This window comes from Seriola lalandi, unplaced genomic scaffold (genome assembly GCF_002814215.2).
Source record: "Seriola lalandi dorsalis isolate HSWRI2012SDOR001 ecotype SW California unplaced genomic scaffold, Sedor1 jcf7180002054688, whole genome shotgun sequence".
NCBI classification, from domain to species: Eukaryota; Metazoa; Chordata; class Actinopteri; order Carangiformes; family Carangidae; genus Seriola; species Seriola lalandi.
Window position 1 is genome coordinate 1,765,050 of NW_019525241.1, and position 13,161 is coordinate 1,778,210.

General features: G+C 41.2%; 1 protein-coding gene across 2 annotated transcripts in view; it reads left to right on the forward strand.

Moving 5' to 3' along the window:
• The window catches only part of tafa2 (TAFA chemokine like family member 2), a 63,332-nt gene that overhangs the window by 36,983 nt on the left and 13,188 nt on the right, over positions 1–13,161 (forward strand). For both annotated transcript variants that reach the window (XM_023422975.2, XM_023422976.2), the window contains exon 2: positions 3,418–3,521. In XM_023422975.2, the coding sequence (XP_023278743.1) occupies positions 3,419–3,521 (103 nt within the window). In that variant the 5' untranslated portion in view covers position 3,418. The remainder of the gene's footprint in view (positions 1–3,417; positions 3,522–13,161) is intronic.

Genomic DNA, 13,161 nt, shown 5'->3' on the forward strand with positions numbered 1-13,161 from the left:
ATCTGAGGGAAGGTGATAATTCTATGTGGGGTTATTATTGCCTCAGGATTTCATTTCCTGATGAAGAGCTGTAGGTGCTCCTCTCACCTTAAAGAAGTGCAGAGGTGACAGAAGAGAAAACTGACTTGAATCCCACCGTTGTAACAGTTCTGGAAGGTGTGAAAGTAAAATGTTCCACTTCCTGTTCAGCAGAAAAGAGCCAACAGACAGAGAGAGAAACCTCTGAACACAGGCGGGTTCACATTGTTGCGTTATAACAATGAAACAGGCGTTTGCTGGTGAGAAAACATGGTGGACTTAAACAGCAGGTCGTTTGGATTCATGCAGCAGTATTTCTGTGTTTCCACAAAGATGCTGAAGACCTCCAAGTCAAGGTCAGGATGTAAAATGGCCTCAAACTGTAACAAATCTCCAGCGCCACGCTCTGCAGAGCACACGGCTGCACCAATGACAACACAGCACATTCAGGGACAATGAGATGTCATTTAGAGAATTGCACCGTTATACAGCACAAATGATGCTGCAGCGCTGCACTCTGTCATCAGTGACCATTTTTTCACACACACACACATCATCACTGTGGATTGCACAGCAACATCGACTTGCCGCCATTTCAGTCAAGCCTCAAATTCTTCGTCTAACCTGTGGTTATAAATCTGTCACCCTGAAGGTGAACATGAGCACCCGGCGCTCTGATACCAGCAGCTCAGGTGTACAATTTGAGGTCCACTTGAGCAAACACATAAACCTCGTCATTACATTACTATCACACTCAACATCTGAGTGGATTTCCTCCCACGTCTCTCAGCTACATTCAGCTCCCTGTTAGGTGTCATGAAGCTGATGATGTGTGTGGAGGGAAAATCCTCCAGGAAACCATGGACAGATCACCTGGGTCCATTTATTGTTGTTTTTTCCCCCTCTGGTGGATGAGTGGCTCAGTGAACTGAAGTTCAGATATTTCCATCAGCTTCAGAAACATCACTAATCAAAGGCGGGTCAGAGTGATAACACTTCACTACATAATATCTGTTAAACTTTGTTACACATCAAAGAATGAAGAGGTTTAATAGTGACACTGTGGATTATGAATATCGTCACATCATCAGTGGTATAAAGGAAACAGCGCTGTATGAACTAAACATACTGAAATAATCAAAATGCAATAAAATCCTGTATTACTATTTATTATGTTAATTTATTGTTAGGGTTAGGGAATTATCAGTATTTTACTATTAATCATTTGAGCTAATTTTAACTTTAATAATGTCGTGTAGATTGATCTTTGACACTGCATCAGATTTTATAAGTTAAACTTTTAGATTCGTTATATTGGATTTTGTAAGAAAATGTTTATTCTGTGAAGCAATTAGTAACTCCAGCTGTCAAATACATGTCCCTTATAACATGACATATATGTCCCTACATCAAGAGTGATGTTGCCATATATCACATATATACAGTATAGGATATGTGAAGATAAACTGTAAGTTTATAACATATACGAAATACCCATGGTAAAATTTTTACATGTACATACTGTACATGAAAATATCTACATCATGAATTTTTATATGGTGCAATACGTTGCAACCATATATGTTAACAATGTACATTTAATTTATATATGTACGTTTATCAAAACAAGTAATGTATGCATATATAAATTCTAAATGCGTATATATGTTTTTCTTATTAATTTCTCATAAATTTTAAATATGTCTATTTTCCCATTCTGGGAATGTGGTCTCAGACTTTCGGGCCCTAATGTATATATTATCAACATATAGTGACAGGCTTTGGGATGAATATATATTTATGTAACATATGTCTATAAACATACATACACAAACAAAACAAAAATATGTGAATATATGAAATTGTTCCAATTTCTAATAGGTTTTATATATAATTTTCACATATGTGTTTTTATTTTGAATACACCTCATATATGGAAATTAACTATAAGTAGATATATGACATTTGCATATGGGGTAGTACAGTAAAAAGAATTATTTCGCTCAAATGTAGTGGTGTTGAAGTGCAAAACATCAAAGTGTTTTCAGTGCCTTGAAATTGCGAGGGCAGTACTGGATGTGTAATAGTGCTTAAAAGTTATTTTGCATTATAATGATTGACTGATATCAGACCAACACATCAGTCCAGTCCCAGTTTTCTCTTCTCTAAATGTAAAAACTACACGGTGCAGTTTTGTGTCCGGGGCCTCAGCAACAGCATGGGGTCCTGGTGTCATTGTGCGGGTATTTCTCTAAATGCCAAGCTTAGAGTCAGTGACAAATGAAATGCATCCTTAAATATTTATTTTAAGTACAATTTCAATAAATTTGGACATTTAAAAAAACACCAGTGACCCATTGTTTGCCAGGTGTTTTAACATGTGCATGTACAGTCTCTTGACAGGACCAGAGTCCGTCTTGCTTGTGTGTCATGATTATAGACACCTAATTTGTATTTTCAGCGGGCTCTCTGAACATCTGAGATGCATCACTAGACTCTAATTCCTCTGTGACTCTGGGAGGTACTAAAAAAAAAAAAAAAAAAATCTCTATAAAAGGTCATGTTCGCTTTGCCAAAATAAACTTAATTACAACAAATAATCTGAGAACCCCAGCGAGGATTAGCCAATCTATATGTCAATGAGGCCGGCAGCGAGGATGCAGGAGGTGGTGAATAAGGCGTAAATGCAGCTTGTAACATTGTACGCTCACGCTATACGACACCGCGCTTCTTCCGGTAATTACTGTACCGCTCTCGCACCCCCGATTGAAATGTGATCGTTGTCTGTCAGTGATAACACACTGTGCCAGATGGTTTATGCTGTGTGGCCTCAGCTTCCACCACACTTCATTAGAAGGACTGAGCACGGTGGAAAAGGTACTGTGGAGGGAAGGATTAGCCACTACGGCCTGCTCGCTCTCCTCCTCTCTGCTGTAGAGCCCGGAGACGCTTACGGAAGCCTGTCGGGACGGCGCATTTTCTTCACCTTCTGTTCATGTTCCCGCCCTGTAAGAACCCTCTGCTGGTGGAGGGAGGATTTGGAGACAGCGATCTAAGGCATATTCACAGCTGTAGTTTGTTTTCAAAAGCAAGAAGAAGGATAAGAGCCTGTATATCTGTGTGATAAGGGCAAATACACATTCAGACAAGCTAAGCTTTTGTGAAGTTTAACTGTGAGCTGGTGGAACAGCTCCATCTTCCTGCTCTGGGCCATGAAGCCTTCAAATCCAGAGTGGAGGCTGCGGAGATGCTGATATATGACGTTGGTTGGTAAAATGTAAATAAACAAGTGTTAAAACGCCGAATACAGCCCTATATGACGCTGCTCGGTTCAAAGGTTAAAACTGCTGCAGTAATAAATGACCTGTTCATGCTCTCACTCCTCTTGTGTTTTCCCAGGATGAGTGAACGATACACGCAGAGCGGAAGTAAAGGGGCTCTACTCGTCATGGTGCTGGTGATCGGAGTCTGGGAGATGACCGCGCCAACCGAGGGAGCTACAGGTGAGTGCATCAAAACTAAAAGGAACACCTGCTTTTCTGTTGGGTTGAGTCTCCAAACCCAGTTCCAAAATGCCCAGAACCTGAGGACCCAAAAAAAACTAAAAGTATTTTGGTTCCGTGTATCGGCCCCTACACATCTACAAGACAGTACGTAGCTATCTGACAGGACCTGTCTACGTCCTCCTTCACACATCAACGCAACAGCAGCTTTGTCTCAGTTCAGCGGCCACATCCTTCAAAGAATGTGCGGTTGTTTAAACACAAGCTAGCATGCCCAGTTTAAAATTCACACTGTACAATTAACCCCCTCAAAAAAACGAGCTAGCATGCGTGGCAAACGGTGAAAAATGTGGCTTCACTTCAGAAAAGAAAACGAGGTAACAAGACAAAGTGCAGAGTCTGTGGGAAGTTAATTAGCTCGAAGTCAGGTTACACATCAAATCTGGGCAAACATCTGAAGCAGCACAGCATCGATCTAAAAGACTGCACTGTTTGATGCCTTGCATTCACGCTCATGTTTCTCATGCTGGAGTGGATTTACTTCTGGTTACAATGTGACTGTGTGATTCTTGGCCACCAGTGTTTTGGTTGTTTTTCTTTAAATTTTTTCCAGAGTATTATTTTCTTCTTAAAATGCCTCAATCATACATTTGCTTGTTTTGACTGATGTGTTTTTACGTTGATAGTGGAGAGGGTGTGATGTTCTTGATTAGTAAAATATAGGACAAACAAGACGAAAATGTGTTCGTCAGCAGAACACGAAAATAAAACAACTAGCAGTTAGTTTAACCAACTGCTCTAGATTGATCTTGCCTGTTATTATTGTAGTAAATACTAGAAATATAAATACTATTTACTTTGCGAATGTTCGATAAACAAATCTGTTTTGTTTTTTTTTAAATTTTGCTTCCTGAACATCTGACCTCTTCAAGCATTTTAGAATTGAAATAATGAACCCATAGGAACAGTAATCAATAAGCAAAATCAAAATCAGAATGGATAAAATTCAAAGCCTACTTCTCATGTGCAGTAAAAACTGCTGCAGGATAAAGCATGAAAATATCTGTACACTACAGATGAATCTTCCAGGGAGGAAACCCAACGCAGGGTTAAATCTGTCGCCTCCCCTTCCCTTCATGCAGTTTGACCCAGTCACTGATTGTCGATTCAGAACCTCAATATGAAGTTTCCAAAGCAGTTTTCTTCACTGTTAGCTTCCCGCCTCACAGACCTTGATCCTACTGTCTTTCTACTGTCTTATAAAGTGTGTAGCTCAGTTTGTGTCATGTTCCATCTCAGTGGTTCTGTCAGGAACAAACGTTCTCATTGAATCTACAGTGTGTGGTCTTGTGCTGACAAGATCTGAGATTAACCTGTAAATGTTTATTAATGATAAGTCTTAAGTATGAAATAATAGACTGAGTCAAGTGCTGCAGACAGTTTTTTATGGGATTTGTTGAAAATAAAAATATAGAATAAATCCTTTAAATCAACCATATACCCTGAAGTAGATAATCAGTGAATTAGGAACTTGCTAACACCTGTTCTTAAAGCTCTGGTTTTTGCAGACAAATTCCTGCACTTCAGCCTTGAACTTAAAATGAACATAGAGTGCTGACTTTTATTCATTTGTGTGAGTCAAGCTCCAAAATCTTGCATCCTACATTTCCCACAACGCAATTTAGTTTTGCTTTTTGTTCTCCCTACCTGATAAATGCCTACGTCTGTCAGTCCACAAGCTGACTCCTCCTTCGTGACAACTGTTTATATAACTCACCTGTTTACATTTTACATAATTACAGGCTTAAAGTTCTTCATAATTGAGGGTGTGGCCTCTCTGAGTGACAGGTGGGTGAGCGTATGCCTGCCACAAACCGGCATGCACCAAAGTCTTGGCTCCACACATCCCCATTTTTGGATTAGCCAGGAGTTAGGCGGAGTCTGACACTGCCAAGATGGCAACAGCGCAGCAGCCCACTCTGAGCTTCAAAAACCGCTCTTCAGAACCCCATAGGTGACATCATGGAGGCTATGTCCATATTTATTTACAGTCTGTGTTTATAACACTGGCTGACTGTAGCATTAAACTACAGTCTCCAGAGATGATTTCATCACCAGGTTGTGTTGTCAGACTTGACAAAGCTCCACCAGAGCCTGAGGAGACATTACAACTGTTCTCACAGGACAGTCACTCTGTTTATCAGAAGAAAACTGACACTCATGTATAAAATGGGAGTTCCCCTTTGAGATGTCTACTCCAGCAGATATATGGAACTGAAAGCTTCGAGTTTCCAGCCATCCATCCAATCAGCTCTGTACAGAAACCAGCTGCAGGCTTGTTTGATTGGCTCAGCCCTCCAGCCAGGACAGCGTGACTTGCTACACTACAGTGAGGAAAGACGCAGCGCAGACGCCTGGAGGACAGTGGCTGCCACCTCTCATTTTAAAGGACTCACTGATGCCGCATCACAAATAAAATATCACCGTATCAAACGGGCGAGTCGTTGGATTGAGACAGCTATTCCAACAGTATGAGTCAAACTTGTCTCCCGCAGCCTCATTAAAAGTGTTGTCGAGTCGTCACTAGTAAACCCAGGGAGATCAATTATGGCAACTCAGCAACATTACTGGTAGCGGCCAACCTACGTTTCATCACCGGGAGTCCCACTGACAACACACCGCCTCAGGTAATTGGTGGTGTAAAAGGAAGAGCCGCTGCCGGACAGGCTGTCCATTTGTTAGCATGATAGAAACCGCGCATACCTCTCTTCTCTTTGTCGACCAATTAGAAGGGAGTGCGGCACTTTGATGCGAGTGGCTTTGATTGGCAGTGACCCCCCCCCCCCCCCCAAACAAGACACTCATCATTTCAGCAGGAAGTGGATCAGAATAATTTCACTCGTATTCGATTCTTCTGTGATCGCCACCACAACCCCCTAATTTCCCCTGGGTGTTATTTCTGTTGCTGTAAACCTATTATCATTCAACGGATGAAATGAACCCAGAGCACATCTGAAGTACAGAAAATGTAGAAGATGAAGAAGAAGAAGAAGAAGAGGAGGAGAACTAAGCCTTCCCTCTGAGAAGCAAGGCAAATGTAGTTTATTTCAGCACTGAGACAAGTTGATTTACTGACGTACACATGAGCTTTGACCACTTTAAATAACCGGTCTGTGTCAGCAGAGACGGGATCATGTTGGCACCATCAAACATGCTTTTCTGCTCTCTGACACTTATGTAAATTCACTTTACTGCTCTGATTTATGAAGAAAGGAGGTTTGCCTTTGTGCTCTCGTGTCAGACTGATGCCGCTACAGAGGAGTCGGTCCTCTACCACGGTGGATGTTTACACTGCAAACTTCATAAGCGTTGGCGGTCACTCTGTTCACTTCTGTGTTTGTCCTGTACTGACCAGAGAGAGGAGTCAGTATGTAACTTCTGCAGCTGGGGGTCTCTCAATCAAAACAATATAAAGAATAGGCGTCACTATTCTCCTGGTTTCTCCTTCAGTGTCAGTCGTTCAGGAGGTTTTTAACCACAGAGGTCTCCTCCTCTGCACAACAAACACCAGGTGATTATAACCAGTAAAACACTGAATAAAGTAGTTTCACATGCTTCGCTGACGCTGAACATTGGACACAAGACATCAGGGAAGGGCTGGGAGCTGAGAACGCTGCTAACCTTTGTTTCAATTGTTTCTCTGATAACTTATGAACCAGGTCCCGTATTCACAAAGCATCTTAAGGCTAAAAGTAGTTCCGAACTTGCCGAGAAGTTTAGGAGAAACTCAACTACTGAGACTAAAAATAAAGTCCTAACTTTAGGACGCCTTTTTTTTTATTTTTTATTAAGAGATATTATCAAAGCCACTTAGCATTAAAAGAAACTCCCAAGTCTGGGAGACGTTAGAAGAAGTTGAGAGGAGTCCTAACTCACTAAGACCACATCGCAAAGAGTCTTAAAAGCTACAGAGAAAAGCTGATGTATCCACGAAACAATAAATGCGCTGTGACCCGACGTCATAGGACAATTCATATGATTTCTTTTAGATGTTCAACAGCTGAGCAGAGAAATAAAGCAGCTTCACGGCAATAGCCAGTCTACCTGCTGTGATCGGTGCCAGAGATGGAAGCATATAAAAATGATTGCACCGTCACAAGACGACGAGGTATTCATAAACAGGAAAACAAAATCACACCACCAACACACAGGTTGTATTGGATTCTGCCTGTACAGCTGTAGACACTGTTGCACAGTGTCCAGGATCTACACACGAGTGTATGTACTGAATGGAGAGTGACCTGATCAGCTGTTTGACAGGATCATATTCCAGCTGGATGTCACCTGGTAGGGGACAGGGGAAATCTTCACACACCTCAACCCACAGCCAGGACCACAGCTACAGGTACAACGGGCTGTGGCTAACAGGCTGCCAGTTAGGTATCTAGGACAGGTTCGTTTTTTTCCCATTTTTATAGTAAAATTAAATTCTCCCGGGTCGACACAAACCTGATCATACAGATTAATTTTGGAGAATGTATCACTTTTGTAAACAGAACCTAATTTGTTATTATTTCATTTGTATATGTTTATTTCTCAGTGTTTTTTATTATTACTGAGGGATGTTGCACGTGCGTTTTCACAGACGGTCTTTCATTAACCAATCGCTGTGGTTCTTGCATGGGAGCTCGTCCAGGAAAATTGGCGTCAGCCATAGCAACAGAGTCGCACTCTTAGCTCAGGAGTTTTCACTTCTCCTTTCTGAAAGTTGGTCTCAGCAGCTTTGTGAAGAGGACTTAGGAGAAAACTTTTAGTTAAAAGCTTTAAGCGTGACTTAGGAGTACTCTTAGTGGTAAGATAAAATGCTTTGTGAATACGAGCCGAATTATCCACAGAGGTGTCCTCCTCTCCATAACAAACCGACCAGGGGATTATAACTGGTAAAAAACAAAACAGAAAAAAGCGTTTCACTTTAAAGAAAAAAATAAATAAATAAAAAATCAGTGATTAACATTTTTGGCTACATTTGGCTTTTTCTGCCTCTGGTTAAAATATATAGTTGAAAACAACTGAGGTATGAAAAGTCTATCTTAAAAATGTGACTTCATACTGGATTAAAGTCCATTTTGATGCTTCTGGCAGACAACTACAACACTGAAGTACACACCTCAAAAAAATATATTACATAGGTCTTGACATTTTGACAAAAAGTGGAAAAGTTACATAATATACCTTTAACTTCAGAAATATGAAACTGACAACTCATGAAATCAAGAGTTTTACACTTAGTGTTTTGAATTATCTTCTGTGTGATTATTCACATAATGAACGAGTTGTGTAACAATCTACTTTCTAAAGAAGTGACGACAGTAATAGGGACACAGGTCCGCCGGATTTTATTAATGCAACACCTTCTGAACATGGTGCCTTTATGGTTTGTGGTTCCCGAGTGAGTGCGGCGAGTATAAATTTTGACCTTCAAATTGAGTTAGCGTGATCCCCACAGACACATTACAGCCTTGAATTTCGGTGTCCACAATGGGAAACCACTTAGCAAGAATCAAAGCACACAGGTTTCTGAGGGGAACTTGAACCTGAGAGGTGTGAAACATATTTGATGGTTCACACTCTGTATTTATAGACAGGTAGCACTCAGGTAGTTTCAGTTTGTCTTCACAGGAGCCGCCTTTTTACTGTTGTAGCTGTTGCAGTGACGTCTGACCTTGACGTCTGACTTACAGTGCCGCCTGTGTTATATGCATCAAAGATTGTTACCTGCTCTGCACCTCACATTTCCTGCACTTTGTAATAAAAATGACGTATATGTTGCATAAAAAGCATCTTGCCAAGAAAGGAAAACTCTGTGTTCATCCCTGAGAGAGCAGTAACTAACAGACAGAGACACCAGTGTTCAGCCCAACTATCCATCCTCCCGCTCAGCTGTGTTGAGTCTGATTTGTAATTGTGGCTGAAAGATTGTGCTTTGAGAAAAGCGGCTCCTCATCTTTCGCTCTTCAAACTGCTACTTACAACGTAACAAACAGTTTGAGGGGGAAAATCTGTTCATCACTATTAACACAACAGTTGTACACCTCATTATGTAGGTTTGTACAGAGGGAATTACCGTCATCGTCAGCGATAATTCATCTATATGAGAGGCTGCAGTTCTGGCTGCACACAATACTGTGTACGAAGCAAATCAATGATTACATTATCATTCACAACAGCCTCATGAATGATACACAGTCTGCATCATGTGCAGTTCCCTCTCCGTCTCCTGAGACTCGCAGATTAAGCTCCTCGAGCAGAGTAATTTCAGTCCCGCACAGACAGAAAGGGGCCCAACTCGTCTCACTGAAAGACCCTGGTTCAAAGGATTCAGTGAAAGGACCAAGAGCCTGGTAAAACCAGAACACAGTCTGTGAACATCGTCAGCATCGAGTGTGGGAGTTCATACTGGAGTCAGCTCTCAGGATCTGATCCACATTTGATTCAGAGCTGCTCTTTCACTGGAACTGAAACATGTTGTGGTTTTACATAGGGTAATACACTGGACTATTCCTGTAACAGGACAAGTACCTTTAAGTCTCTGCTGGTTGCTTGGCAACCTCACAGTGAGGTGTCAGTTTTATATTTTGGTTTTCATAGCTTAAACAAATGAGAAGGTGATATTCAGCGAGCTTTGCAGGTGCTGCTGCACAGGCTCTGTCACCTTTTTACAGAGCCTGTTTCCAGTTGTGCTAAACTAAGGTAAACTAAGCTTAGCCAAACTAACCGGCTGCTGTGATATGTCTTCTCATTTATCTCTCTGCCACAGATCAGATCCCTCAAAATGTCAAATAAATTTTGTGGTAAAAATCAGTAAATTACCTCCCTGAGGGTGCTAATGTTTTCACCTGTGTCTGTCTTTGTGTTTGTGTGCTTGTTTGCACTGATTTGAACCAAACCTGGTGGAGGGATGGGTCATGGTCCAGGGACGAACCCATTAAAGTTAAGTGCGGATCTGGTTAGAATTTTTAATCACTTTCCTCAACATTGCAAGATATTTAATATTTAATATTTCTTCTTGCTGCCACTCTAGGTTTAACAGAGCTGCTGCAATCATCAGATTTGCTCATGGGGCAAAGTTAAGTTCAACTTTAGTGAACTTTGATACATGAATTGACCAAAAGCAAACCTTTAAGGGAACAGAGAACCAGGGAATCCAAAACTGAGCCTCTCTTCTGATTGGCTGACTGATGGCGGGTCCAGGTGGGCGGGGGCTTAGGACATGACTGAGAGCGGTGGCTGCTTTGTTGTGACATCACAAAGTTACAGAAGTCCTGACGGTTGGTTTTCAGGCTCAGTTTCTGAATACAGGCTGTGTGCATTTCTCTGTGGACTGAGGCTTTGATACTTTCACAGTATTGATATAGAACCTAGACCTGATCTATAATACACATGGACATCTACTTTAATACAATATAGGACCTTTAAAATGATGTTAACCATCTATTGTCTGGACTGGTCCCTACAGAGGATGCTACAATTATCTTTTCCGAGCTGCAGTTTATAAACACTGTTGCCTGTTGGTGTTTATCAAACATAATAAATGGCTGTATTTCACTATCATGTCTGCCAGGCACAAAGTCACAGAACAGAGACTGGAAGTGTCTGATGAGACATAGACAGACCAAGAAACGTGCCGCCCAGACAGATTGGAGAGAGATGCACTGTAAGCTTAACATTTACCTACTGTTAGACAAGTTTACCTGAATGCAATTCCCACAATTCACTCTTGTGGTGTTTGCTTATCTTTTCATGACCAGAGGGATAGTTCCACTTCAGCCTCTTATGATAGTTGTATACATTGAGGACAAGGGGGAGGTGAGGCCCTTGCGAAATTTATGGAGCCCTACACAACTGGCGAAGTGAGCGTACAGGCCTTCCTGGCTCTCAAAAACACGTAGGCATCGATAAAAGGAATTGATAAACCCGGGCGTGTACGATTCTGATGGATCTGACAATTTGGAAGCAGTTCTCGATTCCCATCCCTAATGCGTCTTAGAATTCAGAGGTATGTCAAAATTAAGATGGATAACCTGTCGGCCATGAGGCTTTAACGTGAGAAATAATGCGTCATTTACTCTTATTATTATTACAGCACACTATATTGTACGTGGACGACTGGCACATTAGCTGCACCAAGTATCATTGTTCTGTTTTTGACCTTTACCACATCAAATCAGTGGAAATCAGTAGACCTGTCAAAGCACACACTCACTGCGTTATATTTCATTTTGTACAGAACGAACAGTACGTTGCTGATCACTGCAGCTCTGCTAAAGACAAACATGTGATTCATGTGATTCAGTCCTATTTTTATGTTGCAGCTCAGCATCAGGCCTTGATTAGCCATGACAAGGTAAGTCATTTATTCAGGAATTAAAAAGACAAGTAAAAATAAATAATAACCACTGAGTATTCAGCCAAGCCAGAGTATAGATAGTAGTTTATCTTTGGTGAGGTTTTTTAGGTCCTGGATATATAAAATGTCTAAACCTGGACAATGAAACAATTTCTATTTGCATGACCCTCATTAAAACTTTTGATTTTTTTCATTTCAAAAAACCAGAATCAAACTGCAACCTGTTTGAAAGACACAAATTAAGTAAACACAACCTCAACAGCAGCAGCGGCAGGGACCCACAGCATATTTACAGCTGGACTGTGCGTTAGCAGGACACATTGATTTCTGAGTGAAATGCTTTTGTGTGTATTTGCTGGCGGGGGAAGCTGAGCAGGCATCCAGTCAGAAACACCACAGCCTCAGTGTGAAGCTCGGCCTTTACAGAGACACTGGCAGCACTTCTCTCACAAACATCTGAAGCAGCTCAGCTTGCCACGTGTTTGTCTGTCACAGCTTTTATTGTTTGAGCATGAGAATGTATCCTGCTCCTGCGGGGCGAATACCTGCACTAGTTCTGATGTACGACAAAGGAAGTGGGGGGCGGGGTCATGTTAGAGCAGACATGGAAGAAATGGAACTCCCCTTTCCTGTTTCTGTCTTTTTGTTTTATATATTTGACTTTCTGTCCTTTTTCTACCTGCTGGTCACTTATACATTCAGTCGCCAGTCTAATAAAACAGTCCTGTAATAAATCATCCTTCATGAAGGTTATTACATTCAGTTTGAATTGATTTAAAGGTCCCATATTTGCACTTCTCCTGTGTTTTATTTGAAGTGTTGATCTGTAAGTAGATATATTTGCAGTTTTAAGAACCAAAAACCATCTCAATGTAGTTTTACATCTCCTCTCTCAGGCTTGTCTCAATTCCAATCAGAAGAGAGGAGGCTCAGAGTCTCTCTTCTGATTGGCTAACTTTTTTCTGAGTGATCCAATAAAAATATAGCAGATTTCAGGTAAACACTCAGAAAAATCAAATCTTGCAAGTTGGATGGTGAGAGCAGTGACTGCCTTGTTGTAACATCACAAACTTACAGAAGTCCTGATGGCTGGTTTTAAGGCTCAGTTTCTGAATACAGGCTGTGTGCATTTCTCTGTGGACTGAGGCTTTGATACTTTCACAGTATTAATATAGAACCTAGACCTGCTTTATAATCAAACAACACATGGACATCTACCCCTATCGATCTTTA